The sequence below is a fragment of the Drosophila miranda genome, chromosome 3 (assembly GCF_003369915.1).
Source record: "Drosophila miranda strain MSH22 chromosome 3, D.miranda_PacBio2.1, whole genome shotgun sequence".
NCBI lineage: Eukaryota > Metazoa > Arthropoda > Insecta > Diptera > Drosophilidae > Drosophila > Drosophila miranda.
The window spans coordinates 8,662,035-8,689,350 of record NC_046676.1 but is presented as its reverse complement, the minus strand read 5'-3'; the positions used below and the strand labels follow the sequence as shown (position 1 = coordinate 8,689,350).

Here is a 27,316-nt window from a genome sequence, read left to right as displayed (position 1 = left end):
AGTTGTGCAGTAAACACGGCGACGTCAGGTCAGGTTCTCGTCTACAAATCCATCGGAGTTTAGTTTGAGATACTATGTTAGCCAGTCTCAAATTACTCACCAGTTTGTGGCTGCTGCTGTGGCTACGGCTGGACAATGTTCCCGGCCAGGCAGGTAAGTGCACTCATCGTACCACTTGCCCCACTGTGCCGCTTTAGAAACAAGCCGGAACGTTGTACTACATTACGATATTCGTCTGACCAGATACAGACAGAGGTGTAGACACGGAAACTAGAAAATAGTCGAATATACCCTGGCATTCTGCGAATACCGCGCGTAAAAACAATTATTTGTGGCACACTACGAGTATGTATGGGAGAGTGCAATACAATTATGGTAATCCATTGTAAATTAAAACCGGATCAGTTCATTAGAATAGTATATATACTAAGTATGCACAGACTTACATCCGCCAATTTCCATCGCTGCCTTTGGCTTTCGATCTCTCGCATTCAGTGGAAAACAAACCCGTCACGGAAGACTGCCTGGAATGCCTCTGCGAGACGATGAGCGGCTGCAATGCCACAGAGATCTGTGTGAACGGGGCATGTGGCATCTTTCGGATAACCGAGGGTTATTGGGTGGAGGGGGGACAACTAACGCTGCCCAACGAGACTCCGCTGTCCGAGCGAGGTAAGTACTCTAGCTTTCCCCCCAAGCTGACGACTAATGTGCCTTCATCCTCTTTTAGCCTTCACCAATTGTGTCAATCAGCCCCTCTGTGCGGCGAATACGATCCAGAGCTATATGTACAAGCACGGGCAGGACTGCAATGGCGATGATCACATCGATTGCCTGGACTTTGGAGCCTTGCACAAGCTGGGAAATCTGAAGTGTCGCGGCGAGCTACCCTACATATTCGCCAAGGTATTCAACAGCTGTCTAAAGGGCAAGGAGAGACAGGCCCAGAACGCGGACCAGACCCCGAACCAAGTGAAAATCAAGGACCAGTCCTCAACATAATTGATTCTTTATTGGGTTGAATCGTTTTACTGTTTTTTAAACAATCTTTTAATACATATACATACATACATACATCGAAACATTGCTTATCTTTGACGCTTGAACAGTTTCCAATATTGGTATGGTATGGAGATATAGTAGATATTGGTATAGGTATACAATACACATAGTACATACAAACATACGAGTAGTATGTATGTATATATAGTGGGTATATGAAAACTACTGTAATATGCTTCCCATTTAGAATTTGTTAGTCAACAAGTTATGTAAATATCTGTACGAGTATATATGTATAGTACATGTACATATATATCCGGATCATTGCAGCTCACTTTTGCTATAGCTTGGCTCTAACATTCGTAAGTTTTTCTAACATGGTCATTGTTTATAGTTCTATAGTTTGAATTGGGGTTGTATCATCATTGCTTCCATCCTTTTGGGGACTATTATAATTGGGGGGAGTTCTTCATTAGTAGTAAAAACTATTATTTGGAAATTGGAAAGTTAAAGGTTTTCTCTCTCTCTCTCTCTTTCTCTCTTCTTTAAGATATAATTGAGGAGTATCTGCATCGTCCACCCTATCAGAATCTGTTCTAGTCGATATTTGTTCAACAACCTTTAAGTTGATGATGAGATAAATGGGCTGAGGCAATGTTTAACGAAAGGCAGCGATGACTTAGTTTATTGGGCAGCTCTCCATCTTACGCTCTTATCATAGCTCTAGACAGCGAAGAGCCATGAAAGTTCTCAGTGAGCCCATAAATAATATGCTACTTAAAAGAAAATTTACTTGGACAATTCGGCAAAGAACTAAACATAGATCAAGGCTAAGGAACATAATGATAGCTAAGTCTTTGCAAAGATCCAGATGCCAGAACTGTGTAGAAGAAGTAACACCATATCTTAGGCAGTAGGTGTATCCAAGGACGCTTATTGTTCCTTCTATAGTTTTTGGTTAAATCTTCCCCAAATTTGTTTCTTTAGATCTGTTGAGAGGAAAAGATCTCTTTTCTGGGTTCTCTTCAAAGATCTTTTGGATAGTTGGAAACCCTTTAGAGAGGTGTTCTGGTATGGATATTCACAATACAGTACTTCTTGGCTCTCTTCTCTTGAAAAATTATTTGGATTCTTGGTTTGAAACGATCCGTGGCTATTATCCTTAAAATACAATCAAGCTCGATATATACGGAATGCGGATGGGTGTGTGTGGGTATGTCCGATCTGATCTGATTTGATATACATACTACTATAATTCATTCAATCGGTGATGGTCTTAAATCTAGAATTGCAACTGGAAATATGCGTTTGCTTTGAAAAAATTGGGTTTACTTCTTGATGTCGTTGGCCAATAGCAGCTCCTTGGCCTCCTTCTTGCCGCGCTTCTTCTCCTCCTTGGCGTGCAGCTTGGCCAACCGCTCCTCCTCCTTGGCCAGCCGCTTCTCCTCCTGCAAAAAGCACAATTCTTATGAGAAATTCAGTTGAGATTGGATGGTGCGTGTGGGGTCGGGGGAGGTTTGTTGGCTATAACTTTATTTGAATGCACTGGAAAGCATAAAGAAGAAATCGGAATTATGAGCAGCCTCCTCTCCCCCTTTTGGAATTTATGCACAAAAGACGATGAAATCCCCTCCCCTTTCTCCTTCCCCATTTCCTGCATTTCCACTCTCCACCCACGCGATTAATGAAAAACTTTGGCGAAGCAAAAACAAAAAGGGGAACGAGGCCAATTACAAACAATGCAATGGAAAAACTGCCAAAGCGGGGTCAGGGGTCGAATGGGGATAACAATGAATCTCCGGAACAATGCAGGGTAGACTGGTAAAGGATGGGGACATACCGCACTCACCTTCCGGGCCTCCTTCTCTGCCTTTAGCTTGAGCTTCTCCTCCTTCTTCTTGCGCTCCACAGACTCGTTCTTTTTATTGTCAGCCCGTTCTCCTGCAACCAATTGGAAAAGGATTAATCTCCGACGGATCTCCGCCGGAATCTCTACGGCTGGGGTTGGGAAATTGAAAACCTACTCTGATTGCTGCCGGCGGAGAAGAGCGGAAAGCTGCGATTGGAAGAGCTGGAAGAAACTGGCTTGGGATTACTGGATGCGGATGTCCCCGAGCCAGAGCCAGAGCCAGAGCCAGGGCCCGTGCCTTCCCCTGAAGATGTCCCAGTCTTGGATGTGCTACCTGATCCCTGAATCGATGCCTTAGATGGGCCAGCAGCACCAGCACCCTTGCAGCCGCCTGCTGCCTGGGGCTTTTCTATCTTCTTTTCCTTGGGCATCACATAGGCGCTCTTTGGCAGCGCGTTCTTCGGGGTCACAGGGCATATCTTGGCGCCACCCGCCTTCAGCGGTGGCGGGGCCAGGGTGGTGCAACTTAGCTGGATGTTCATGGGGCTGGGACGACGTGGAGGAGGCGGTGATGCCCCCTCCCGCAGCAGTGGGGCCAGCTCGTGGGTACTGGACTTTGTGTAGGAGGCATACCTGAAAGGAAGTGGTGAAGTGGTGTGAGATGAGAGACGATGACCCACCGAGAGGAGGATGAGGACTCACCGAAACCTGGGATTGCTGACGTGTACCGGCGAGGGGTGTGGCACCTTGGCCGGACTGCGGAGCTCCTTGATGGGCGGCAGGCGGTTCTGGATGTCCAGCAGACGATTCTTAACGTGCCTCCGACCCGGATAGGTGTGCATGGGCGTCATGGTGCCGCTACCATTGCTGCTACCGCTACCCCCACTACTGCCACTGCCACTCGAAGAAGATGCGGATGTGGATGTGATGCAGTTGCTCAGCGTGTGGAGGGGCTTGCGGGGCACAGCTCCCGAGCAGCCGCTGGGACAGCCACCATGGTGGGAGTGACTTCCATTATCGCGCGGGGAGAGGGAACTGCCCGAAGAGCCAGAGGGCGTGGGGGATGTGGGATGGGCGTGATGGGGATCTCTGTGGTGATGATGATGCGGGTGATGGTGGGTGGCGGGCGAAGGCGGGGCCAGGTGATGGGAGCTGGAGGCCGCTGCCGAGCCTGGAGAGCAGGGGCCGCTGCTCGATATGGAAGACGTCTTGGAGTAGTGCGAGTATCCGGAGAGAGACGACCCCGCCGATCCTGTCGAGCTCATCGAGTAGAGGCTGTCGGACTGGGACACTACACGGCCGCGCGTCCCACGCACCGCCTGATGATGTCGCCCCACCGTCGCCGCCTTGTGCAGCGTGGGCTGGTGGCGGAACGTGTGGTGTCCACTGTGTGCATCGTTCATGGAATAGGAGCTGGCGGAGGCCACCACCCCGCCAGCGGCCACGCCAGCCGAGGACCAGCTCTTGGCGCCCATCGAGTAGCTGCTGGCCGACTCCTGGATGCGCCAGGTGCCCGACGAGGAGGTCAGTCGGTTCACCCGAGCCCTGCAGATCACACAGCGCAGGGGCAACAGTCGTTGCGCCACCGCGCTCTGTATAGTCTTCACGAAGCAGCGGCGGCAGACGACGCGGTGGCCGCACGGCGAGGTCTGCATGGTGGCCCTGGCATTGATGCAGATCACGCACTCGTCCTCCTGGGAGGTAGGCGGATCCGGTTCGCTCTCCTCCTCAAGCTTGCTCAGCAATTTGTCCTGCAAACACGAGAGGGAAATTGCTTGAGTGAATTGATTTCCTATAAGTATGCAAGGGAACTCTTTGGTGAGAGCTTGAAAGTATGCGACGTTCAGACTGGCCAAATCCCAAGATCTTCATCCGCATCTTTGCCACTAATATACCCCATCCAGCTCTTCATTTAAGGGGTATAATTAATTGACCAAACACCCCAGACATTTATTGGTCTTGGCTCTCGGTGTGACGACAACTCATTTGACAGCTGCTCAGCTGTAAACGATGGCAGCCAAGCGGCAACTAACTATTGAAGGCCGCATCCGGAAGCCGTCTGACATGCCCATAAAGATCACCACCACCGGCAGAAATTCCAACCCATCGACCCATAAAAATGAAATTTTTCGAAATCGATGGGAAATCGATTGCAATCTTCGCGTTGGCTAACTGTAGGTCTGTTTTTGTGTGGCGAATGAATCTTTATGCAAATCGATTATCAACTCGATTCGCTTTGTCCCTCTCGCCGCAGACGCCTTCTGAGGTCAGCTTGGGTGTTCGACCTGAGGCCGAACATATATTTTATTGATCATATATTTAATCTCTCAAGAATTGCCCATTGTTGCCCATCCCGCCGTCATTAATTTTGTGATTCAGCAGCTTTTTTAAGGCGCTGATTGAATGGACTACTTTATAACATCTTAAGTATCGAGATATTAATAGCCTTTTGGCTATTTTTGGGGCTTCCATTATGTCTGTCTGGGCCTTACTGTAAATGAAAATAAAAATCTGAATTGTGCGACGTGAACTTTCCAAGGCACGAGTCACAAGGAAGTTGTAAAGCTATTTTTCCCAGGTCCAAAGTGGTTCGACGAGTTTCAGATTTTCAATTTCAATTTCAATTTCCATTTTACACCACTCCGACTTCGAGTGTGGCTAATGGGCTCGCTCTTGGGGTTAGATTAGAACATGGGTAGAACCCAAACACCTGGCGGTTCCGCTTGGCTGAAGTGGGCGGCGTGGGTTGGCCCTTGCACTTGATGGCTTCTCAATGTCGTAGCGGCGCTGCATAAATCGTGCGAGTTGTTTGACTGCGAAGGTCTTTGCCAACTAATTGGCTCATTGTGGAAATGCATATACATGTATGTAAGAGATTTAATTGCTGGTTAGCTATCCGCCGATTATGAAAGCAATGGCAAATCAATCAACTGTTAGATTGCCAATCAACCGCAGATGTACCAAGAATCTTTACGCAAGGTTTTACTTCTTCCCATCTAAATTCACGGTTCAGGGCACACAACATCAATATCTAAAGTAGAGACAATGACGAAATAGCCGCGAAATTGCACGCCCGCAATCAGATGAGACTCAATTAGAATAACGGATACCCTTCTCCTTCTCCACCCAAAGAGCATAAGCAGATAGATCCTCTCAGATTTAAATGTACTGCGCCAAAAGATGGTTTCTTGCCAAAGTGACCAACTGTCTAATGAAGTCACTAATCCTCTTTTTAAAGAAAAGAAGGGTACCCTTCGTCTGATTAATGTAGATCTCAGCGCCACACTAATTGACCCGCACAGACAAGAGATACACAAGACGTGGCTCCGATCCACTGAGGATGGGTCAGAACCGCTTAAGCCTGATGTCGGATCGAAAGGCGATAAGTGTATTGAAACGGAAAGTCGACATCATCTGGTCAAGGTGAGCGGGCTGTCGGCTGAACTTTGCCAGGTGATGCTTGATGCTTGATGCCTGATGCCAGATGCGACCACCCAGGTGATCTTTTGGCGGGCTCATTGCGTATGCCCCTCAGGGCGTGGGTGTGGGCGCTGGGCGCGCGACAATCAGGAAATTAAAAACTTTTTACGAACCCAGACAGTGCCCTGGCCTGCATGCCTGATTTAACTCATTTAAATACGGAACATTCAGGCCCACAGCCGAGCTGAGTTTGTTGCCTCAGTCTTTTGCTTAGGGCCGTGCGAATTCTGTTTCTCCGAGGAGCAGCACAGCGGCAGCAGAAGTCGCGACAGAGGGCCGATTAGCGGCAGAGCTTTTCTAGGGGGACGGGACCAGGCGAGTCTACCTGGCCGAATCGGGCCGTTCGTCGTGCTCAGTCCGTCTTCGCCGCTCGGCCAGAACAGAGCTTCGTTGTAGTCGTAGTCGTCATAGCCGTTGTCGCTGTTATTGCTTTCGTTATCGATTTTCGATCTCGAAAGTGTTTTGGCGCGTCTCTATCGCGATCGTAGCCCATTAAAAAACGGCCAAAAACTCAAATGCGGAAGTCACACTTAATGTTTATTCTAAAGCCTCAAAAGTGAATTAAAATTGAAATCGAATCTGAAGGAAAAGGGTTCATTGAACGGTAGACGTATATTTGCAGTAGTTATTATGGTTCTGCCAGCCACCTCGACATTGTGCAATGTGTTCACATTTCTGCTGGGTAAGTTAACGCCTCCTCCCCTCGCAACGCCGCGCCCTATCGCACTCAAATATGGAAATAGGAGCCCGCTGTTGTGCGGCTTCTACTATTAGCATTGATTCTGCTGCCCCAATGTCAGCTGGGAAATCGTGTGGTATCTGCCACATGGGGGAGCAGGGGACAAGGGGACCGAACAACACATCTCTGTGCATAAGTTCAAGGTGGAACGGCTTGTAAATCAGGGGAGCGGAGGCGGGGTAGTGGACATGTTTAAACAAGTTGATGTCTTTGTTGATACGCGCACTCTCAAACGATTCAATTGTTGGCTCTCGCCAATGTTTGACTTGCATTGGGGCAGGTCGGGGCGGAGCCCCCATTCAGCCATGAAAGAAGGTCGCATAAGGGGAGGGAGTAAGCCATGGATGTCCAAAGCACTTACTAACTGTAGGCAGAGGAGCTTAAGTTCTGGCCCTCTCTTTAGCACAATGCCGTGCCTCCCTTGACCCTAACCGATCTAAGGCGAAGGGAAAACGAATGGAAGCTTGAAACCTCCGAGTGATCGAATGCGGATATTTGCATACACTTTATTCTTCCTGAATATCATCGTTACTCAGTAATTTGGTTCATCATGTTTAAAAGTGGAAGACATTTCACAACTTTTCAATGCCACCATTTGGAGGAATCATATCTAGAACCATAAAGCCGGCTCAAAAACTCACTAAAGTTCTGAATACCAGCCAACACAAAAATCACAATCACAATCGTGTATAGCCGCTAATTAACTGCTGGCCAAACGTATATTTACATTAAAGTCGGCAGCGTGATAATTAAAAAAGAAATACAAATTAAATGCACGGCATGACGTCGCAAACGACATGGAAACAAAGCAAAGAAACAAAACAAAACAGAGAAAATGAAAAAAAAAACAACAAAAAAACAAATGGTTAAAACAATAACGAGCATTCCCCATAAATAAAACGCGACAAAAAGCTCTTCCGCTCTGCAGCGAAACTGGGCAGCTAATCTACATAAATAAAAGATATTTAAGCTACATACATAAAATTTGGATTATGTCTAAATAGCAGAAGATGTGCACGTAAAAGAGAAACGAATTTGGCATACGCTTCAAGAGCTTCGGGAAATGCAACGGTTTGCTCTCGCTCTCGTTCTCCTTGACCCGCTCTCTCAATGCAGAAAGAGCGGCAAGCAAAGGCAGTGGCAGTAGGAAGGACAGAGATAGTTGCGGACAGAGATAGATAAACGATCGAAAGCGTCTCCGAAAATTCGAACTTGACAGAGAGCAGAATAATTTAACTGTAACTGTAATTGGAATTTCGAATGCAATGTTCATTCAGTAGCTGATATACTTCAAATACGGTTAGCGCTGTCGAGCAAAAACGGAAGGTGATAAGTGGCCAGAATTGCAAATGAATGTGGCATTGGCTAAGGTCATATCCCATCAGCATTGTCGCTTGGCATCTAATCAAATGTGGCATCCGTTTCGTTTCGATACGATTCGAACTTCTCGCAGCCCCCAAAATATGTGTAGCAAAACAAACAGTGCGAAAACGAAGAAGCAGCTGCAGCAGCAGCAGCAGCGTCATTGACATCACATCGCCATCAGTTGACCCAGTGGCAGTAGACGCCTCCACCTCCACCCAATCGAACGCCTTGTGGCAGCGTGAATATCGATATGGAAATTCAAACTTGTTTTTGCTTCTTTTACCTCTACTCTTGTTGATTTTATCGACTGCGTAACACGCGGCGTATGCGTCACGTGCCGCGCGCGTTGTTGTTGCCGCTGCTTCTTGTACTTTTATGGTTGTTATTGTTGCTATCCATACAACCGAATACTTTTCCACGCCGCAGCCCACCCCACCGCACTCGACGCCGTTTCATTCAAGTTCAGGGCCAAGTGGGTTTTCGTTTGGGCCAGTTTCGTTTTCTTTGTAGTTTTGTTATTTCTGCTGGTTATTGTTACGGCTACCTGGCGTTGGCGTTTCGGCCAGTTAATGAAGCAATGAATCAATTAGCTGTGTATTTGTGGCTCCAAATTAATTTGCTCGCCTTTACTTTTTGACAACCATTTCACTTCCGCCAAAAGTTGTAGTCGCTGATCGATTTCCCTGTTACACAATCTACGACTACGATATGTACCTTTCTGTCCTTTAGCCGGTTCGCCCATTTTCTACAGCGCTGCCCCGCGTGGATCCTGCGCCAACTGCTGCGGGATCAGAGAGCGCGAGGACATCAAGTTTATGCTGTATACCAGGTAAGTCTTAGCAGCTCATGAATGCTAAAGTGATAGGAGAATCTAGAGGATAATGCCATTTCAGACGGAACCGCCACACGGCCCAGCTGCTCCACCTGAACGACGATGGCCGCCTGGCGCAGAGCAATTTCAATTTCAATTACCCGCTGGCTATCTACCTGCACGGATTCTCAGAGTCGGCCACCGGAGAGCGACAGAGCAGCCAGGAGCTGAAGGATGGTAAGCGATATGGCGGAGAGAAGGGGTTCCTCTACGGTCAATTTGCATATCCATATGCTGGTCTCTTGCAGCCTTCCTACGGCGGGGCAACCATAATGTCATTCTCATCGACTGGAGCGCGATGACAGCGGTGCCGTGGTACTCGAATTCCGTGGAGAACCTGCCTATCACGGCTCGCTATATTGCGCGATTCCTGCGTTACCTCGTGGGGCGTGGCTATTCTGCGAAACACATCCACCTGATTGGCTTCAGCCTGGGCGCCGAGGTGGCCGGATTCGCGGGCAAGCAGCTGCAGGAATGGGGCATCAAGCTGCCCAGAATAACGGCCCTCGATCCGGCCCTGCCCCTGTTCGAGGGCAACAGCTCCAACCGTCGTCTCAGTCCGAGCGATGCCAGATTCGTGGATGTCATACACACGGATGGCGGGATCCTGGGCAATCCCACGGCCATGGGTCATGCGGACTTCTATCCAAATGGAGGAAGGCCACTGCAGCCTGGATGTGCCCGCCAGGAGATTGCCAATAATCGCTGGCTGGGCATATTAAGTGAGTGGAGGAGTGTTTTGGAACAACGTGGCCGAATATTCAATCCATTTTGTCCTCTTCACAGTTGGCTGCAGTCACCAGCGCGCCTGGGAGTACTTTGTGGAGAGCATAGCCCAGCCGCGGGGCTTTCCGGCCAAGCGATGTGAGCCCTCGGTGACATTTGGCGTCTGCCGGGACGGAGGAAACGGCCTGGCCTTCATGGGCATGGGCGCAGATCCCAGGCAAGAGAGCTGCCGAATACCGAACTATACTCTCAAGCTAACCCAACATTATTCTTTTCACAGGCTGCGGGGGAAATTCTATCTGGAAACGAACGGTGCCAAGCCATTTGGGAGGAATAGTCGGAGCCAGGCAATTGTCTCGCTGGCGCCTCAGCTGCCCATCGCCTACAAATTGCCCCCAATTGCCAGCAGGCCAACAGTCCAGAGCCAGAGCCAGAGCCCATCCGTCAATCAGTATGGACCAGCAGGACAAGACCCATTGCAGGAGGAGGATGAGAACAACAGCATTGACAGCTCCTCTCTGACGTGACGAAATGTAAAAAGTGCCCGAAGAGACGGCGAGGATTCGAAGGGACGGACAGCTACCATTCTCTCGGTAGAGATTTGTGGGTTGCTGCGTGATTGTGTTCCAAGTTTTTGCACTTGTACGAGCATGTACTCGCATTTGTAGTTGGCCCGGAAGCAGGCAACGTTTTCTTGTGATCTTTCTCTTAAGTATTGCTAGCACGTAGTCCGGACATTTGTTAACAGCTTAAATATATCCTTTATACATAAAGAGTTGAATGGGGAACGCTTTGTGCGAATGGAAATTGGCCAGAAGGAGCTTGTGGGGCAGTATTCACTCATAACATTTGTGTGGAAATGGACTTATGCTGTTGGATTGATTTCACATTTTAAAAGAGATTTGTGGCACACCATGCAACAGATTTCCAAGATGAGAACTTAAATGAGAACCATTTGATGGCCTAAATAACTTATACAACATGGACTCAAAAGTTATGAAAAAGTTTTAGCTTACAAAATAATTTTTGCCCTCCCGCTCTCGAGAGGAAAACAAAACTAGAAGCCTCATATGTGCCCACGTCTTCTTGGAAATAACTCAAAATTCAGGTAGCAACCCGACAATCAACGAAACCTTCGTCATTCCCCCGAAAAAAGTGGGACAGAACGTGAGAGGCAGAGGATACTTTGCACACTTTTAGCCATGACTCATCGTGACAATCGCTCTAAAAGGCAAGTAATTTAATTTAGTTAGCCCCACCCCCTGGGGTCGATGCGGGAGGGAGAGACGACATGCAAAGTGGATACGCCTATGACGCAACGGGAAGCCTTAGAAAAACACGGCCCAAAATGGCGAGAATACTCGTATGTACGTATGTAAGGAGCAACAATAAGTGTACGTACTCAAGGCCGTAGAGACCAAAAAATTTCGAAGGAACCCGAGCTATTGCCAGTGCAATTAAAAAGTAATTAACGAATAATGCGCCTGCCAGAGCGGCCCCAGTCGCCATAAGGAGTGCAAATTGTTTATTAACTTCGATGGTGGGTAAGAGTGTTGGAGCTCCTTAAAATGCAGCCACCTCCCCATAATTATGCAAGGCAGAAGGGTGGCTGGCAAACAGGACATGGGCCATAATGTGCAATGAACGTCGGAGCTCATTTTCACGGGCCATCATCGTCGTAGCGGTGGCGGCGCCAGTGCGCCAGCGGAAGCGGAAGTTTTTGGGAAGTTTGGGAAGTTGGTGTGGCCAGCCGGAAGAGGAAGGTGGGACCAGTGTGGCCATTCATATGCACATATGCGGGCTGCATTATTAATGAGCCCCAACTTTTGGGCAGCCAAATGCAGATGCATTTTCCGTGTGCCATGTCCCGTGCGCCGTGCTCAGCATTTGCGAGTAAAATTCGAACAGCCCAATGATTCGTGCATTTTGTTTGTGCCTGGCCCCAGACCTCTTCAGACAGAGTACCTCTGGGGCAGGCTTTTTGGGTCAACTGCAGATGGGCTGTGATGGCTCATCGAATGCATATTTAATGGTGTGGCGAACAGATCTAAATGGTTTACAAAATCGATAAAGAATCCCCGCAGCGAGAGCTGAAAAGGTTTGACGGAAGTCATTGATATACGAGTGTTTCGGGACGCGGCTTCGGGTAATTGTCTGTTGAATCTAATCTTTTTTACGATTCCGGCACATTCATAGCCATCGAATTGGCCATTACGAAAAGCTTTGAGAGGAAGAAAGGACACACGGAATGCTTGAAACTATCAAAGGAAGTGCCCAAGTCCGTCCGATCAAGGTTATGCCTTCAATCGACGGGAATATACATGGTTAACCGATTTGTCCATTGAGCAATCAAATGAATTCACTCTATGCACTCATTTCCTGAATAATTTCCAGCATGGTTGGGGCCTTCCGCTAACGGGCTGTCAATTATGGACATTTTTGTAGCGTGGGGGTAGCGGCCAGGTAAAGTAGGCCACTAATAAAAAAGCTCCACATCCTTCTCCCTGTCTACCCCCTTTTGCTCCTTCTCTACGGCTTTCTTTCCATCCACTTCTGCTTCTACTTTACGGTTTCCTCTCCACCCACTGCAGCTCCTTCTCTATTGCTTTCCCTCCTCCTCCTTCGCAATGGCTGTCAGGCATGCCATGACCAAGAGAGCGACAACTGCGGAGGACACGTGCGAATGCGTCTGAGTCGCGGTCGCCGTTGCTGCTGACTCATGAAGGCTAATGAGGGAGTGCAGAGGAAGAGAGCAGAAAGCAGAGAGAGAAGGACAGGGCGGAGCTGTCAATGAGCTTTGCTGACTGAATGATTGCTGATTGATTGAGGTCGGAATTGATTATTAATATCGTGTGTGTTGTCCCTTTTCTTGTTTGCTTTAACTTGAGAACATTTATATAATGTTCACAGGTGGAAAATAATGTGAGCGATGGGAAATCCAGATATTTTTGGCAATAATCTTAAACAGAAATAGAAAGAAAGTACAGTAAACAGTTTTCTTTTAACAAAAAATCTCTCTCTCTCCGTAGCTGCTCTCAAGAAATGCTTTAAAAGATGCTTTATTTAAGTTAGAAAAATTCTTTAAACTTTCACATCAAATGTTGGTTTTCCAGTAACGTTTCCAGCCAACTTCAATTGAGGCACTTTGAAGCCTGGAAAGTAGGTTGTTAGCAATCCACCGGTGCATCAGTTTGCAGTCAGTCAGTCAGTCAGTCAGTCAGTCAGTTTTCGGAACCTGCTGCCAGTTCAAAGGGAAGGAAAAATTAATTAAATCGATAGGGCGTTTTGTTCTCTGCTCTGTTGTATGGGTGTAACCCTCTTTCTCTTTGTCCCAAGCTCTCTGTCGCTCTTCACCATATGTCCCTGCTTTTTCCCCTGCTTCTGTTATTCTTGTTTATTGTGCCGCTGCCGTGGCTGCTGCTCCTGCTGCACTTTTCACTTTATGCGCCGATAATTGGACGGAGAGAGCAGACCGGTGCGGCGCAGGGGGAGTGCAACAGAGCGGGAACAGCAACAATTTCATTTCACCTGTGCCACGCCTCCCTTTGTTGCTTGTTTATTTGAAGCATGCTTGCTGCTTGCAACGTGGCAACATTGTCGTGAGAAATTGCATTTATAGCAGGCAACGTTTCGTGTCAGCGAGTCTCCTTCTCTACACAAACACAGAGTCAGTGAGGGGTGCAGAGGCAGAGGCAGAGACAGAAACGAGATGTTGCCACTGTGTGTGCGCTTGCTGGTGCCCCATGTTGCCGCTAAGTGAATTTATTGCATTTAATATGCTTTTCATGTCAATCCTCACTGCTCTAGCATACATAAATCAACCAGTTTTTATGGCCCGCTAGAGGACTTCATCGCCGCCACTGGAACTGGAATAAGATGTCAAAGCAGATGTCAAACAGAGAGTTCTGAAGCTTTAAAATTGTCCAGATGATAGCCTGGTGTATGGGTTGCTCTCGCCCTGGCTGCCGGCTGCCGGCTGCCAGTTACTCGTAATTGTTGTTCATATTAAAAACCAATTAAAAACCATAAAAGTCAAATCAAACCATGTGCGGGGGACAGGCATGTCCGTGCTTGTCGGTGCCTGTCTGTGGGGGAGACAACAGCAAGAGTGTTGTTGTTCTCCTCTCCATCACTTGTTCATCCTCTGCCCTCGCCATCAATTGTCAGACTATGGGGCTAATTGCAAAACTCTCGCCCACACACACACACACGAGTGCAGCCGCTGTGGCTGTGTGCCTCGACAGCAACAGGAAGAACAAAAATAGCAACGACCAGGCGGGAGTGAGAGGAAAGGACTGCAAAGGGCTCACTAGACTTGCACTACAAGAAAATATGCTCTGACTGTTTGCCCGCACGATGGACTCTAGTCTAAGCTTCTCTTCGTGATCAGACACGATTGCCAGCCTCGGCTTGGTGGCGATCTTGCCTTCGTTTGGTATTGAAAGAGAGCGCCTGGTGCCCAAGGTATACTCAGAAAAGGTGAGTGCTTTCATTTAATGCTCTGATTTCTCTCTCTGCACCATAGCTGCGTTTGCAGGCTATACAAAATTATGACAAAAGTGTCAAATTTGCCAACTAGACACATGGGCAACAGGATGTGTGTGCATGTGTCGTTGCACGGGACGGTGCGGAGGAGGTGTTGCAGAGAGCGTAATTACTGCTTTTAACAGAAAAGTGCAAAGTGAAACCGAAGCGTTGCCATTATGGATTGAAACTCATTGAAATCAAGCTGCCCGCGCGGGCGAGGTGGAGGAGAGTGTGAATGATGTAGTCGCTTAGTCAGCTGCACCTCGGCTGGTGAAATAGTGTATGAGAGGTGGAGAGCGAGAGAGCGAAGGGCTTTGAAAGTTATGTTGGTGCTCACAGGCGCACACACACTCGAATGTATTTCTATTTCCAGTCTCTGCTTTCAGCGCAGCAGCTCATGTGTGGATCAAGTATTTTTTTATATTTTTCGTTTTTTTTTTTTTTTTTTTTATAAATGCTCAGTGGCCATGCAGGGAGAACTTTCGAGTAGAGCGGGGGCTTTATAGATGAGGTGTTGAGCTGTGAGAGAGTGCAATAGCGGGACTGCCTTTTGTTCGATGAGTGTCGGCTATTTAGTTACAGTTTAGCGGTTAGGGGTTAGCGGGTAGGGAAAGAGTGCTAAACTATTGCCAGCTCGTGGGCGCTTTCCCTTTCAGTCCATGCTGGATGCTGGTCCATTTTATACAATTTCATTTCATTTTACTATTTTATTCAATTTATCCTCCTTCTGTTTGGCACAGACAATAAATTTTAATTGAAATCTGGCCTTGGGAAAAACCAAAACGCATTGCCTCAGGCGGGAGTCCATGTGGGGGCGTCGGGCGCAGTTCCAATTTCGCATCCGCTATCGCTGTTGCTGCTGCTGTTTTCTCCTCCTCCTCCTCCTCTAGTTCTTCTCCCGCTCCCTTTGCTGCTGTCATTTTTTGTTGTTGTATTGTCATGGTTTCATTTTTAGTTATTCCTTTTGCAGAGAAGCCTTTCGGAAGGGGATGCTCGTACAACTTTTTGCGACTTTATCTCTTTCAGCGCGTAATAAAATGTGGACACGTTATGGTTGGGGCAGGGGCAGGGGCACGGGCATAGTATGGTTGCTAAGGCTTTACGGAATGTTCAGTGAGTCGCTTTGGCCTTAACCCGTTTTCCCAGAAAACTGAAAAGCGGAGCCGTCCGAGGTACTTGTAATTTCCTATCGACTCGACGGTCACTCTATGCTTACAGCTAACTGCTGCAATCAATGCAATTACGGTAAACGTCTGCTCTAAGTATACACCCTCGTACTACACCTATAGTTCTTTCTCTTATATGTTTAACATTTTGCGAGGGTTATGCGTTCCCAGTGTTTGTGTTGGGGGGGGGGGGGGGGGGGGGGGGGGGGGATAATGGCGCAGACATCGCGTGACCCGCGCTAATGCATGGCCGCACCCTGAAGAGTGCAGGGATAGTTGGAGCAGCGAGCAGGCACAACCCTTTCTGCAGCACGTGAGCGCTCTCGTAGCTCCTCCTCCGTCTCCTCCACCACTCTGCCGCTCACAATGCGTAAACACCAAAGTTTAATGCACTCTAATTGCAGGGGGAGAGCGGGGAAGGGCAGCGGAAGTTCGCAGACGACAAAGGCAACACACGACGCCATTTTCAAAATCATGTTGAATATTTAACAGAGCGTACAAGAAGAAAGAAAGGAAGTGAGGAGCCGAGTCGCCAGCCATTATCCCTGCAGCACGTTGCGTGTCTGCTGCGACACAAAAGTTCAATTACTTCTCGGAAGGATGGTAGGGTGACGGGGGTGACGGGGGTGACGGGGCGGCCGCACAGCGGATATCCGGCTCCTGCGTTGCGTGCCAAATCCTAAAGCTGCTCTTTAATGACCATTCCCCCCGCTAAATGGCAATAGCCGACGCTCTCCATCAAATTGATTAATGTTTGATTTTAATGATTTATTTAACTTGTCCAGAAGCGGCAGCGACGGAGGAGGACTTGCCGCAAGGTAAGCCGATCCGACCGACACCCAGTGGCGCGGTGTAGAACACATTCCAAGCGAACACTCAAAATGGAATTCACTTTCAAATGTTTTTTTGTGTCTGATTTATGGTCACACTGGCGAAGGGCACAAGGAGGATTGGCAGAGAGAGAGAGAGGGAGGGAGTGACAGGTGATAGGTGCAGTGGCAAATATTTGTGCACTTGACCGCAAGGAAATACCAGCGAAAATGGAGATAGAGTGCTGCAGGGAGACTGTTCGACTTGGGAATACCCTTTAATATCCGGTAACAATGCACTCTTTAAGCTAAGGAAGGATTCACCCGTAGGATTCCAAAAGCAAACGAAGAGTTGCTGTCAGACACAGACTTCCGTTTTCTCAAAGGGGCGGAAATTCTTTCTGCTCATCGTCTATTGCATAACCTTTGACATGACGGAGCCAAAGCCAAGGCAAATCAAACGAAACCCGAACCAATCCCAATCCCAGTCCCAGGACCAGGGCCTGGTCAGTGTTTTGGCATTTTGTATGACTAAGCTGCATCTTTTTTTCCTTTCATGTTCTTGTGCACGTTTCAAGTGCCAAGTCAAATTGTGCGGTCATTTATTGCTAAACACCAGCCAGGGAGAGGTCAAGAGTTGGAAGGGGAGGAGGACTGACTGCAGCAGCAAATACGTTCGTATTTGAGAAAAAAAAACTGTCAGCGAAATGGCAGCGTTTTGACCTTTGTCCCCTGGCGCAGGGTTCATTAATTTGCACCTATTTTCAATGCCGCCCGAGGTCCGAGAACTTCCGCTGTCCGCGGTGTTCCATGTCCAATGTCCAATGCCGTTTGCCCAAAGTAAATTATAAATTTGATCACCACCACCTCTTTCTTGTCGGCTTGGCTTATGTGCGATAGTCACGCGACTTTTTCGGAGGAGGGCATTTCATTTTTGACAGGATTTTCCTTTTAAGCCACCGAAAGAGATTGTCGTTCTCTGCTCGTTCCTTAGCTAATTAAGTTGATATACATTATGCGTATTTGCATTAATAACATATCGCGAGAGTAAATGACAATTTTGTCGCTGAATACTTTTGGGGATTATATACGCGTGTGGGGTCCTGGGCCCCCATTCTCTTTGGAATTACATCTGCTTAGCTGGTGCTCAGCCGGGTCTCATGTGCGGGATGTGTCGTCTACTTCTATAGGAAATTTGCCCAGCATTAATCTGCGTCATAGGCTTTAGTCAAGGCTCAGGCATACAACATAGTGTGAAGATACATACATATATGGGAATGGTAGCCATGCGAACTGACTCGTTTCCTTCCCTTACCCCTAAATGGCGCAAAAGTAAAACAAAAAACCCAATGAAAACCAATGGAATATGGAAACCTTCAAAGCTGATTCCCTTTGATGGCCATTTAATTGCGAAAGCATTTGAGGACGCAGTTTGGTTGGGCTTTTTGTGAATTTTAATGTTGCATAAAAGCATTTTCCGACTGTCCCCCCCCCCCCTTGTGGCAGGCTAATGTATCAGTGTATTGGTGTGCGTGTGGCTGCGACTGTGTGTTGCTTTTGAAGGTCGCAGTACAGAAATTACAGTCACGCGTCAGATTTTATGCAAAACAGTTGAGCCGAGGCTCAGAGGCAGGCTCTGGCTCTGGCTCTGGCTCTGGCTCTGTGCCTCCTGCGCTGCCAACTTGTTTTTTTTTTTTTTTCTAGTTTGTGCACTTTGGGATTGTTTTTGTTGCTGCTCTCCCTCCTTATGTAAGTGGCAGAGTGCGGACAAGAGACTGTACAGCCACGTGTACTTATATGCAAATGTGTGTGTTTGGCAAGTGGGCGTGGCTGTCTATGGCTTTGGAAGTCATAAATTTCAAAACAAGTCTCGTAAAATCTCAAGTGAGCCTGGCACTTTGCGCTCGCCCGCGTTGCACATTTCGGTCCTGTGGCAGATGCAAATGAGCAGCGGCACGACTCACTGTAAAACGACTGCCCGTATGGTTTCAGCACTTGGTGCTGCCCTCTAGGACCATTATCTGCTCTGGCCATAAAGGAGACCCACTAAGATCTGTTCAAATGGAAACCATTTAAAGTCTTTTAAAGTCCAAAGACGATCCTGAGACAGGCATAGAACTTTTCGGGGAGAGAGTCCGCAGCCAGGCTCAAAAACCCAATCGAAATCCTGCTTTCCTGCTTTTTGCTTCGCTTGCCATATATTTATTTTATTGACTCTTAAAATGCAAATAAGTTTAGACCCCACAACCACACCAAAAAACATGTGTATGGCCAGGCCAGCACATGTGAAATGTCGTGCAGGTTATAGAGTTTTTTATTGCCTACTTTTGTGGGCCCTGACAGACACCGAACAGAGCCCCAGAGCTTGGACCCCACCTATGCTGTGTGTGGTTTTTATTTGTACAACTATTTGCCAACAAAAACAGCGGCAAAAACCAAACAGTAAGCGAGAAACACCTTAAAAAAGAAAGAGGGTCTGGCTTTGTGAACCGAATCTGTTGATGCCCTAGGAAATGCATTGTTTCTGAGTCATCTATAGGGTATAGTCATTTGATTTTGATCTAAATTGGAGTGAGTGAAGGCCTGCTATATTGTATTTCGAAGGCCTGCTCAAACGCATAATACCCTCCTTGGAAGGGGGTATCGAAAGAAGCAGAGCAACGAGGCAGAGCGGCTACTTAGCGGCTCTCTTTGGGAAGCTTGGGCTTCTGTCGCCGCAGCTTAACGCGGCTAATGATGCCCGACCCGCTCTCCTCTGTTTGCTCCCATCTCCGCTTTTATTGCGTTACATTCTGTCGAGATGCGGACGCACCGGTATAATAAAAAAAAAAGGGACTTTGCCTCCCTACGCTTTCGGGGAGGGGGGGGGGGGGGGAGGTACTTACGATTTTATGATGCAGCGCCGAGAGTTCGCGCTCGGTGACCCGTCGGCTGGCCGCCTCGCGGCGACGCTGCCGGAACTGGCTGTACTTGTAGGCGAGCATCACACCGGGGAGGGCCAGCGCCTCCAGCGGGGACTTGCGACCGAAGGGCATTCCTGCACACACTCTCCTTTCGCTCTGTCTCTCTCTCTCTCTCTCTCTCGCTCTCTCACTTGGTTCTCTTTCGGTTTTCTTTGGGGTTTTTCTGGCTAGTTGAAATATTGCTTGCTGGTTTTCAAACACTTGGCACTTTTTCTTACTTCTATTCTCCTCTTTTCTGCTTTCTTCTCTCCTTTGGACTTTGACTTTTAGCGGCGTCTCATTATGCAATCACGATTTGGACACTGGCACAACACTTACAAAAAATTTGGCTAGGGGGGGGGGGCCCGCTGCTGGCCTGGCCTGGCCCTGCCTAGAGTCCACTTTGGTTCTCTTTCTCTTTCGCTTTCTCTTTCATTTCACTTTTCTTTCTCCTTCGCATGCTGTTACTGTTATTACTAATGCTGTCGCTGGTGCCCCCTTCGCTGGCTACCCTGCTGCTGCTCTGCTTCTGATGCTGATGAGCTGCAATCAATTTTGCATTCTGCAATTTGAGAGACCTTTGAATGAGTGGGCGTGGGCGTGGGCGTGGGTGTGGGGGGAGTCCTGATTGGGAAGGGTTAAAGGCTCCCTCAGGATACGTGAATGAGGTCGAATGGGGACGACAGAGATCTACCTACGCACAGCTCTCTAAAACGGACATCACATAGGAAAGGCTATAAATTATGTTGATATCAACAAGTCGAAACAAAAAAAAGGCCAGTCAAAATTGTAATATAATTCACTTTAATTAATTAAAACTATCTTTTTTAAGCCCGTTTTACAAATTCGGAATGTACAAGTTTTTAATAAAAAAAAAGAGATTGTTCAGCTTCTTCCCCCAGGAAAATACTTTATATTCTCTGTGCAAAATAATTTCGTTGATGAATTTTTGCTTTCCTTTGACTGATTTCTACTTTGGTTGGCCCTGAGGGGGGAAGCCTTTTTAATAACAGAAAGTGTCGGGACTCGTTTTGGGATCCATTCTGTCAGTAAAGTTACAGGACAGCAACCGAAATTAGAGAGCAGACGGCCGCGAGGATCATTAATTTCAATTATACGAGTAGTGCAAACAGAGACACAAAGGCTGGGGGCCACAGAAAATAACAGAGCTTGTCGCGCACTTTTTGTGGGGAGGGGGCAAGTAATGTCTGTTCTTTGACTTGATATTTTTACGGGATATTTTTGTGTCACACTTTTGTCCGACCCCCTCAACCCCCCCGTCTAGTGTGGCCGTAGCCGTAGCCGAAACCGTAACCGAATTGGAGCTTCAGGCGTAACCCACGTGCACTCTGGCCGAACGCTGAACGGTGAATGTCGCAGAGGAGTCCTCGCCTTGCCTCGCCAGTTTCCCACGCAACCGTCGTGGAAGCTGCGTGAGCTTGACGCAATTTCCAGGGCGGGCGGCGGGGCTACAGTATGCTGGTCCGTTGGCCCTTCCAGTGCTCGGACACGTTTTGTTTACGCGAGTTTTTTTTCCCCCCAATTGTTTTGACTGTTTTATTCAGTGGGGACGGGGGCTGTGGCGGGGGGTGGGGGGGGGGGGGGGGGTGGGAGTGCCTGGCAAATGACAGGTTTAATTGATCAAAATCAACCTCGAATTTATTTCGCGACGGAAAGTGAACAGTTGTCCGCGTTACGTATACGCCGCGTGTGCCGTCCACCTGCACTGTAACGCCATCGAAAGCGACTGCCTGCCTGCCAGCGAGTTCCCACGTCTCAGGCCCGTTTAGCAGGCCGAGTTTTGCAAGGATTTTCCAGAGGCAGTTATTTCATTTTGGCGCAGGCGCCTGACGGCATTTACCGGCTATGCTCGTACTTCGGTATAACAGATTCGATTCTATTACTTCCTGTTTTCCCGCTCCTTCTGTGTGCTGCCAATTTATTGTTTACTCAGTTCACACTTCCCTCTCTCTCTCTCTCTCTCTGTCTCTGTTGCACTCTGTAATGGCAAAACGTCATCAGTGTGAGTCGTATAAACAAATCACGAACTTTGAGGCAACATTTCCATGTGCCTGCCTCCTGTTCGTCGTGTGGTGCCTCCGCTACTGGTGTTGTGGCTTTGTCAGCTCACGCCATTGTGTCCGTTCAATTTTATGAGACACTGTTAATTGTGGCCAGCCATTTGCCTCTTGTCCGGCTAATTGCTGCGGTTTTGTGCCACGTACGGTGTCCGATTGGCAATAAATAAAATGCACAAGAGTTGTAAATATTAAGTGTAATGTGCGCTTTTTTTTGGCAAGCGTTTCCATGGGGGATACGAGTATTGTGTAGAGAAAACAACCATTTGCCAAATTCATTTCAGCTTATTTACCTGAATATCGTCCACATAGATATTGTATATTGCTATTGGGTGATTCGCATTGTATTTTGTAATCCCTAGAGCCTTCCTGGAAAAACATATGTACAGAGATTTGGTAGCTGATCAAATGTTGTCTTTTGCACTGCAATTTATAGGAGTTTTTGACCACAGTCTCTCTCTGGCTTCCACTCGTCACAGGTGCAATGCAGATCAATAGGTATCAAGCGCGCAGGTCAGCTAAACACCTCAAAGAATTACCAAATGTGCGAAGGTTTTTCAACGTAAAGCGAAAGTAATAGAAACCAAAGCAAAGTCGAAGAAATTGTGGCATCAAAATGTGGTCTTTCTCCTCAGAAGAACGTCTTTCAAAACCGCGCCAAAGGATTTCGTTGTGGAAAAAGGGATCATGGCAAATGGCGATCAAGAAAAGGACCAGTTGCGGTACCTTCGGACCTTACTGGAAGCAAAAGTAAATTTCAACTGTTATACAAAAGCCAAAGAGAGCCAGAAAAAGTTTCTCTCACTCTGTCTATCTCTGGCTCTGTGGCTCTTTGGCTCTTTGGCCTGCTTTCGTGAACGGGCAGAACGTGGGGGGAAAAACTGTTTGGCGACGCCATGGAAATGATGACGTAAATTGAAACCAAAAGCTGCTACGGCAACGAAATCTATTTGCAAAAAAGGGGAACGGGGGGTGGACTTTAAGGCAGTGCCCCCCTCTGAACGACCCCACCACCTCCTCCATCACAGCACCACCTGACAGGTGTTGTAGCCATCTCCGAGTGCATATTTGTCGAGTCGCTGAGTGCACTTCTGAGAGACAGTGGCAGGCCACAGATACGGATGGATATATTGAGCAGAGGCCGAGATGCAATGGCTTGGACTTTGTTCTAATGACATTTGCCGTTGGCTTGTTTGTTTCACCTCCTGTTCTGCTGACAAACGCTTTCCATTTCCGCTTAAATGCATTCCGTCCCTGCGCGTGTGTGTGTGTTGCCACGTCACAAAATGTTTTGGTTTAGATTTCAGAAGCTTTTAGTTTGTTTGTTCTGTGCAGCAGGGTTTTCTGTGTGTGTGTGTGTGTGTACACACATATATATATGTGTATGTCCTTCCATGGACTGTGTGCACTCTGTGCTCAATTTTGCGTTTTCTATTTCTATTTTTAGCCCTGCACTAAACCAAGCACAGGCGACTGGGGTGCCAAAGAGGGCACATTCGTCAGAGAAATGTTGCATAAATTAATCAACAATGACAACAAACATATACATATCCGTAGATAGAAATAAATCGAAGCGAACTGCCACACACACACACACACACACACCGACATACACAGAAAAGCTGCTCGAGACCGAGACCGAGACCGAGACCAAGTCCTGACCCACTCAGGACCGGCTGTTGGTCCAGCCATTGACGTCACACGAACACACGAACCCAGTGCTCCCCTGCAATCGTCCTGAAGATGATGATGCTGATGCAGACGTTGATGGCGTTGCTCTATAGGTAAGCACCCTCTTGACCTTACCCAAACTGTTTACACTTATCACTGGCAAGGGCCCCAACAAGAGACACGAGATGGCACTTGGGGCTCAGTCCTTAGTTCGATTCACTGCCTGCCTGTCGCTGTGCTGCTTGTCTGAGCCGACCTGTCGATTATGAAGCCAGTAAGAAGGGGGTAATTGGTGTAATGATGAGTCAATGGATTCCGGGAGGTTGACTGGCGTTGAACAATCCCTAATGAAGCATTAACCTAATTTCCTTATTTAATCAGTTATGTATTCATTAACAGCTGGATGATATATGTACGTATCTGGGAATAGTTTTTACAGCCGGAATCAAAGTTCATTGGCAGCTCTGATACATTGCCCGAGGATTAATAGTTCTCTCATATGGGTTCATTTCTTAGGTCTTCTTTGGGGCTTCCGTTGTCTTGCCCTCAACATTTGTGGGGGGGGGGGGCACTTTGTTGGCTGCCCCGACGCTTGGTCTGGGTCTCCTCTTGACCACGCGTTTCAGTTGCTGGACGGTCTCCACGTCGCGCGGTTCTCAACCAGATTAGCAGTCCCTTTTTTTCGTTGTCTTGCCTCGTTGCTGCATCCTTGTCAATGGCTGCCGCTGCTGTTGCCACCCCAGGGGCCACTGTGCTGCCGTCAGGACCTGCTGCTGCCGCTCTGCCAGTAGGTGCGGGCGCGGCACCTGCCGGCAAGGGACCAAGCAATCTGCTGGAGATTGTTGGCGAGGCGAACGTTGTTAACTACATGAAGAACCGCCTGAGGAAGGGGGCCATGAAGCGCAAGGGCCAGGAGATTGTGAATGGGCATCGATTCGGGATGCGCTTCTTCAAGCAGCCCACCTACTGTGGCCAGTGCAAGGACTTCATCTGGTGAGCGGCGCAAGGACAGGGGACCTGTATTTTGTAGTCCCTTTGAATACCCTTGCAGAGGGTGCCATGATCCTAGTAGTACAGTTTCCTCTGCAAGGGTATTCAATGCCTCGGGGCCCCGCGGCCGGATAGTTTTTCCGCAAATTTCCACACTGCTCTTTAATTTAATTAGCGCGCTGCTGGTTGACACAATTTTCTTTGTTTTCGCTGTTCTTTTTCGGTGTTTTCCGCCGTTCCGCGTTGGACGGGATTAGGGGCTTTGGAAAGCCTGGTTTTCAGTGCGAGGGTGGGTTGAGATGTTTTCCCTAAATGCAGAAAACGTTGTTAATTGAGTTGCACTTGTATTCCAAGCAGAGTGCCGCTTCAACATCCACCAGAAGTGCTGCAAGTCTGTCGAGTTCAAGTGCCCCGGCAAGGACACGGACTTCGATGCGGACTGCGCCAAGGTGAAGCACGGCTGGAACTCCACCACCTACACCACGCCCACCTTCTGCGATGAGTGCGGCCTGCTGCTCCACGGCGTGGCCCATCAGGGAGTGAAGTGCGAGAGTGAGTGGGCGTTTGTCGGGTGGTGAGACACCTCTAATGGCTCTCATGTCACCCCTTTAGACTGCAACCTGAATGTGCATCATGCGTGCCAGGAGCAGGTGCCGCCGATGTGCGGAGCGGACATCAGCGAGGTCCGCGGCAGGCTGCTGATCTACGTGGAACTCAAGGGGAACAACCTCAAAGTCGACAGTAAGTCTCGTGGGTGGAGGATAGCCAGACTTTTGCTTAAAAGGTTATCCTAACCCCCAGTCAAGGAGGCGGCCAACCTCATTCCCATGGACACCAATGGGTTCAGCGATCCGTACATCGCTGTCCAAATGCATCCGGACCGTTCGGGACGCACCAAAAAGAAGACCAAGACCATCCAGAAGAACCTCAATCCGGTCTTCAGTGAGACCTTCACTTTGTACGTTGTCCCTCTCCCCTTTCCATGGCATGAAACTAAGGATCTATTTTGTCCGGTAGTGAGCTGCAGCCGCAGGATCGAGACAAGCGTCTGCTCATCGAGGTGTGGGACTGGGATCGTACCTCGCGCAACGACTTCATGGGCTCCTTCTCGTTTAGCATCGAGGAACTGCAGAAGGAACCGGTCGACGGCTGGTACAAGTTCCTCTCCCAGGTGGAGGGCGAGCACTACAACATCCCCTGCGTGGATGTCGTCAATGATATGGCCCGTCTGAGCGATGAAGTCAGGGTAAGTGATCACTGATCGGTAACCCCTAGCCGTAATCCGTTCTTGAGGGTCTTTCGCCCAACCTCAGCACGATCGGCGACCCAATGACAAGCGTCGGATGGACAACAAGGATATGCCGCATAACATGAACAAGCGCGACATGATCCGCGCTGCCGACTTCAACTTTGTCAAGGTCATTGGCAAAGGCTCTTTCGGCAAAGTTTTCCTAGCCGAGCGACGCGGCACCGACGAGCTGTACGCAGTGAAGGTCCTCCGGAAGGATGTCATCATCCAGACGGACGACATGGAGCTGCCGATGAACGAGAAGAGAGTACTGGCCCTCTCGGGTCGTCCACCCTTTCTGGTGTCCATGCACTCGTGCTTCCAGACCATGGACCGTCTGTTCTTCGTGATGGAGTACTGCAAGGGCGGGGATCTCATGTACCACATGCAGCAGTACGGAAGGTTCAAGGAGTCTGTGGCCATGTGAGTGGATCGGGGATCCAGGGATGACTGCGATACGGGAAGATTGAGGGAGATTTCGTTACAGATTCTATGCCGTGGAGATAGCCATTGCCTTGTTCTTCCTGCATGAACGCGACATCATCTATCGCGACCTGAAGCTGGACAACATTCTGCTGGATGGCGAGGGGCATGTGAAGCTCGTGGACTTTGGCCTGAGCAAGGCGGGAGTCACAGAGCACGATAACACGCGCACCTTCTGCGGCACTGCCAACTACATGGCACCGGAGGTCCGTAATCACCCAGTTCCCTTATGATTTGAAAGGCAACCCTTCTCTTTCAGATCGTTAGCTTTGATCCGTATTCCATTACCGCTGACTGGTGGTCGTATGGGGTGCTGCTCTACGAGTTCATGGCCGGACAGTCGCCGTTCGAGGGGGACGATGAGTCCACCGTCTTTCGCAACATCAAGGAGAAGAAGGCCGTGTTCCCCAAGCACTTCACCCAGGACGCCATGGACATCCTAACCAGTGTTAGTATCAGGAATGTCCTTTTTCGATTCATGTAGATCACTGTTTTCCCTTTGCCCAGTTCCTGGCCAAGAAGCCCAACAATCGCCTGGGCGCTGGTCGATACGCCAGGCAGGAGATTACCACGCATCCTTTCTTCGGCAGCATCGATTGGGAAAAGGCCGAGGCGGGTGAACTGGAACCACCCATCGTACCCAGAATTGTACGTGTTCCCTCGGTTTTGGAGCCCTGTCGGAGACGGTTTTCAGAAACTGTTTTCTTTTTTTTCAGAAACACCGCAAGGACATTAGCAACTTTGATGATGCTTTCACCAAGGAGAAGACAGATTTGACTCCAACCGATAAGCTCTTCATGATGAACTTGGACCAGAACGATTTCATTGGATTCTCCTACATGAATCCCGAGTTTATAACCATTCTCTAAAGATTCTATGGCTTAAAGAAAGCTCTTAATTTAGGTTTGAAAAAAAGCTGAAATATTTCTCAGCTAATACGGATAAAAGCTGAAAGCCTAGAGACGAGTCTGGATACAAATAAAGTCATACTGAGAGCTTGCAACAATGTCGTGGAGCTTTCAGCTTGCCACAAACTGAGCTTTCTCGCTCCCTCTCTCCATAGCGAACTTTCTCTCCCGCCATGCTGTTAACATTAGAGAGGCCCAGATAGTAAACGAAAACATACTCGGTCCCGGCAAGAGCGAAAGCTGCCTCTCTCTCATTTTCTTGAAGGGGGGTCTTAAGCACTGCCTTGACTGAATTCACCTCTCGGCACTTGGGGCATCTGCCTTCGTTACGCATACGCCTCGCGTGCCCCTCCAAAAGAAACTCAACTCCCAGAAGACTTAAGATTGGGGCACAGCGATACGCTATACGCATCAGCAGGAAT

The 27,316-nt window shown here is 48.5% G+C and overlaps 4 protein-coding genes across 8 annotated transcripts; 3 read left to right on the top strand and 1 right to left on the bottom strand.

Annotated features, from left to right (window-relative positions):
- The first annotated feature begins 57 nt into the window (after positions 1 to 57).
- LOC108160745 (lysozyme 3) lies at positions 58 to 1,082 on the top strand. 2 transcript variants are annotated; one of them, XM_017294938.2, is made up of 3 exons: positions 58 to 153; positions 496 to 672; positions 731 to 1,082. In XM_017294938.2, exons 1-3 carry the CDS (start codon positions 75 to 77, stop codon positions 1,000 to 1,002), a joined length of 528 nt encoding a protein of 175 aa, XP_017150427.1. In that variant the 5' UTR covers positions 58 to 74; the 3' UTR covers positions 1,003 to 1,082. The 2 variants fall into 2 exon arrangements, with proteins under 2 accessions (XP_017150427.1, XP_033246839.1); XM_033390948.1 differs by lacking the exon at positions 58 to 153 and adding an exon at positions 337 to 375 and having other exon boundaries at positions 441 to 672.
- An 89-nt stretch (positions 1,083 to 1,171) lies between these two features.
- On the bottom strand, positions 1,172 to 21,233 carry LOC108160743 (midnolin homolog). 4 transcript variants are annotated; one of them, XM_033390943.1, is made up of 6 exons: positions 21,129 to 21,233; positions 19,420 to 20,038; positions 3,554 to 4,602; positions 3,027 to 3,484; positions 2,843 to 2,943; positions 1,172 to 2,450 (listed from the first exon to the last, which is right to left on the bottom strand). In XM_033390943.1, the coding sequence occupies exons 2-6, from the start codon at positions 19,567 to 19,569 to the stop codon at positions 2,331 to 2,333; spliced, it is 1,878 nt and encodes a 625-aa protein (XP_033246834.1). In that variant the 5' UTR covers positions 19,570 to 20,038; positions 21,129 to 21,233; the 3' UTR covers positions 1,172 to 2,330. The 4 variants fall into 4 exon arrangements, with proteins under 4 accessions (XP_033246834.1, XP_033246835.1, XP_033246833.1 ...); XM_033390944.1 differs by lacking the exon at positions 21,129 to 21,233 and adding an exon at positions 20,710 to 20,857; XM_033390942.1 differs by lacking the exon at positions 21,129 to 21,233 and having other exon boundaries at positions 19,420 to 20,857.
- On the top strand, positions 6,681 to 10,801 carry LOC108160744 (pancreatic triacylglycerol lipase). The gene is made up of 6 exons (XM_017294937.2): positions 6,681 to 7,013; positions 9,165 to 9,264; positions 9,329 to 9,483; positions 9,555 to 10,028; positions 10,093 to 10,249; positions 10,313 to 10,801. Exons 1-6 carry the CDS (start codon positions 6,962 to 6,964, stop codon positions 10,557 to 10,559), a joined length of 1,185 nt encoding a protein of 394 aa, XP_017150426.1. The 5' UTR covers positions 6,681 to 6,961; the 3' UTR covers positions 10,560 to 10,801.
- Positions 21,234 to 23,846: 2,613 nt separating the features above from the next.
- On the top strand, positions 23,847 to 27,024 carry LOC108160887 (protein kinase C, eye isozyme). The gene is made up of 11 exons (XM_017295155.2): positions 23,847 to 24,218; positions 24,473 to 24,504; positions 24,573 to 24,767; positions 24,828 to 24,956; positions 25,017 to 25,173; positions 25,233 to 25,461; positions 25,529 to 25,926; positions 25,991 to 26,192; positions 26,246 to 26,434; positions 26,494 to 26,634; positions 26,703 to 27,024. The coding sequence occupies exons 1-11, from the start codon at positions 23,941 to 23,943 to the stop codon at positions 26,853 to 26,855; spliced, it is 2,103 nt and encodes a 700-aa protein (XP_017150644.1). The 5' UTR covers positions 23,847 to 23,940; the 3' UTR covers positions 26,856 to 27,024.
- The last annotated feature ends 292 nt before the right edge of the window (positions 27,025 to 27,316 follow it).

Bases quoted from the DNA above. Each gene is read 5' to 3' on its own strand.
- LOC108160745 (XM_017294938.2), top strand. From the start codon at position 75: ATGTTAGCCAGTCTCAAATTACTCACCAGTTTGTGGCTGCTGCTGTGG. The intron at 154-495 runs GTAAGTGCACTC...TCTCGCATTCAG, and splicing joins CAATGTTCCCGGCCAGGCAG to TGGAAAACAAACCCGTCACG. The intron at 673-730 runs GTAAGTACTCTA...ATCCTCTTTTAG, and splicing joins GACTCCGCTGTCCGAGCGAG to CCTTCACCAATTGTGTCAAT.
- LOC108160744 (XM_017294937.2), top strand. From the start codon at position 6,962: ATGGTTCTGCCAGCCACCTCGACATTGTGCAATGTGTTCACATTTCTG. The intron at 7,014-9,164 runs GTAAGTTAACGC...TCTGTCCTTTAG, and splicing joins TGTGTTCACATTTCTGCTGG to CCGGTTCGCCCATTTTCTAC. The intron at 10,029-10,092 runs GTGAGTGGAGGA...TCCTCTTCACAG, and splicing joins TCGCTGGCTGGGCATATTAA to TTGGCTGCAGTCACCAGCGC.
- LOC108160743 (XM_033390943.1), bottom strand. From the start codon at position 19,569: ATGCCCTTCGGTCGCAAGTCCCCGCTGGAGGCGCTGGCCCTCCCCGGT. The intron at 4,603-19,419 runs GTAAGTACCTCC...TCGTGTTTGCAG, and splicing joins CGGCGCTGCATCATAAAATC to GACAAATTGCTGAGCAAGCT. The intron at 2,451-2,842 runs GTATGTCCCCAT...TGCTTTTTGCAG, and splicing joins AGGCCCGGAAGGTGAGTGCG to GAGGAGAAGCGGCTGGCCAA.
- LOC108160887 (XM_017295155.2), top strand. From the start codon at position 23,941: ATGGCTGCCGCTGCTGTTGCCACCCCAGGGGCCACTGTGCTGCCGTCA. The intron at 25,462-25,528 runs GTAAGTGATCAC...GCCCAACCTCAG, and splicing joins GTCTGAGCGATGAAGTCAGG to CACGATCGGCGACCCAATGA. The intron at 25,927-25,990 runs GTGAGTGGATCG...ATTTCGTTACAG, and splicing joins TTCAAGGAGTCTGTGGCCAT to ATTCTATGCCGTGGAGATAG.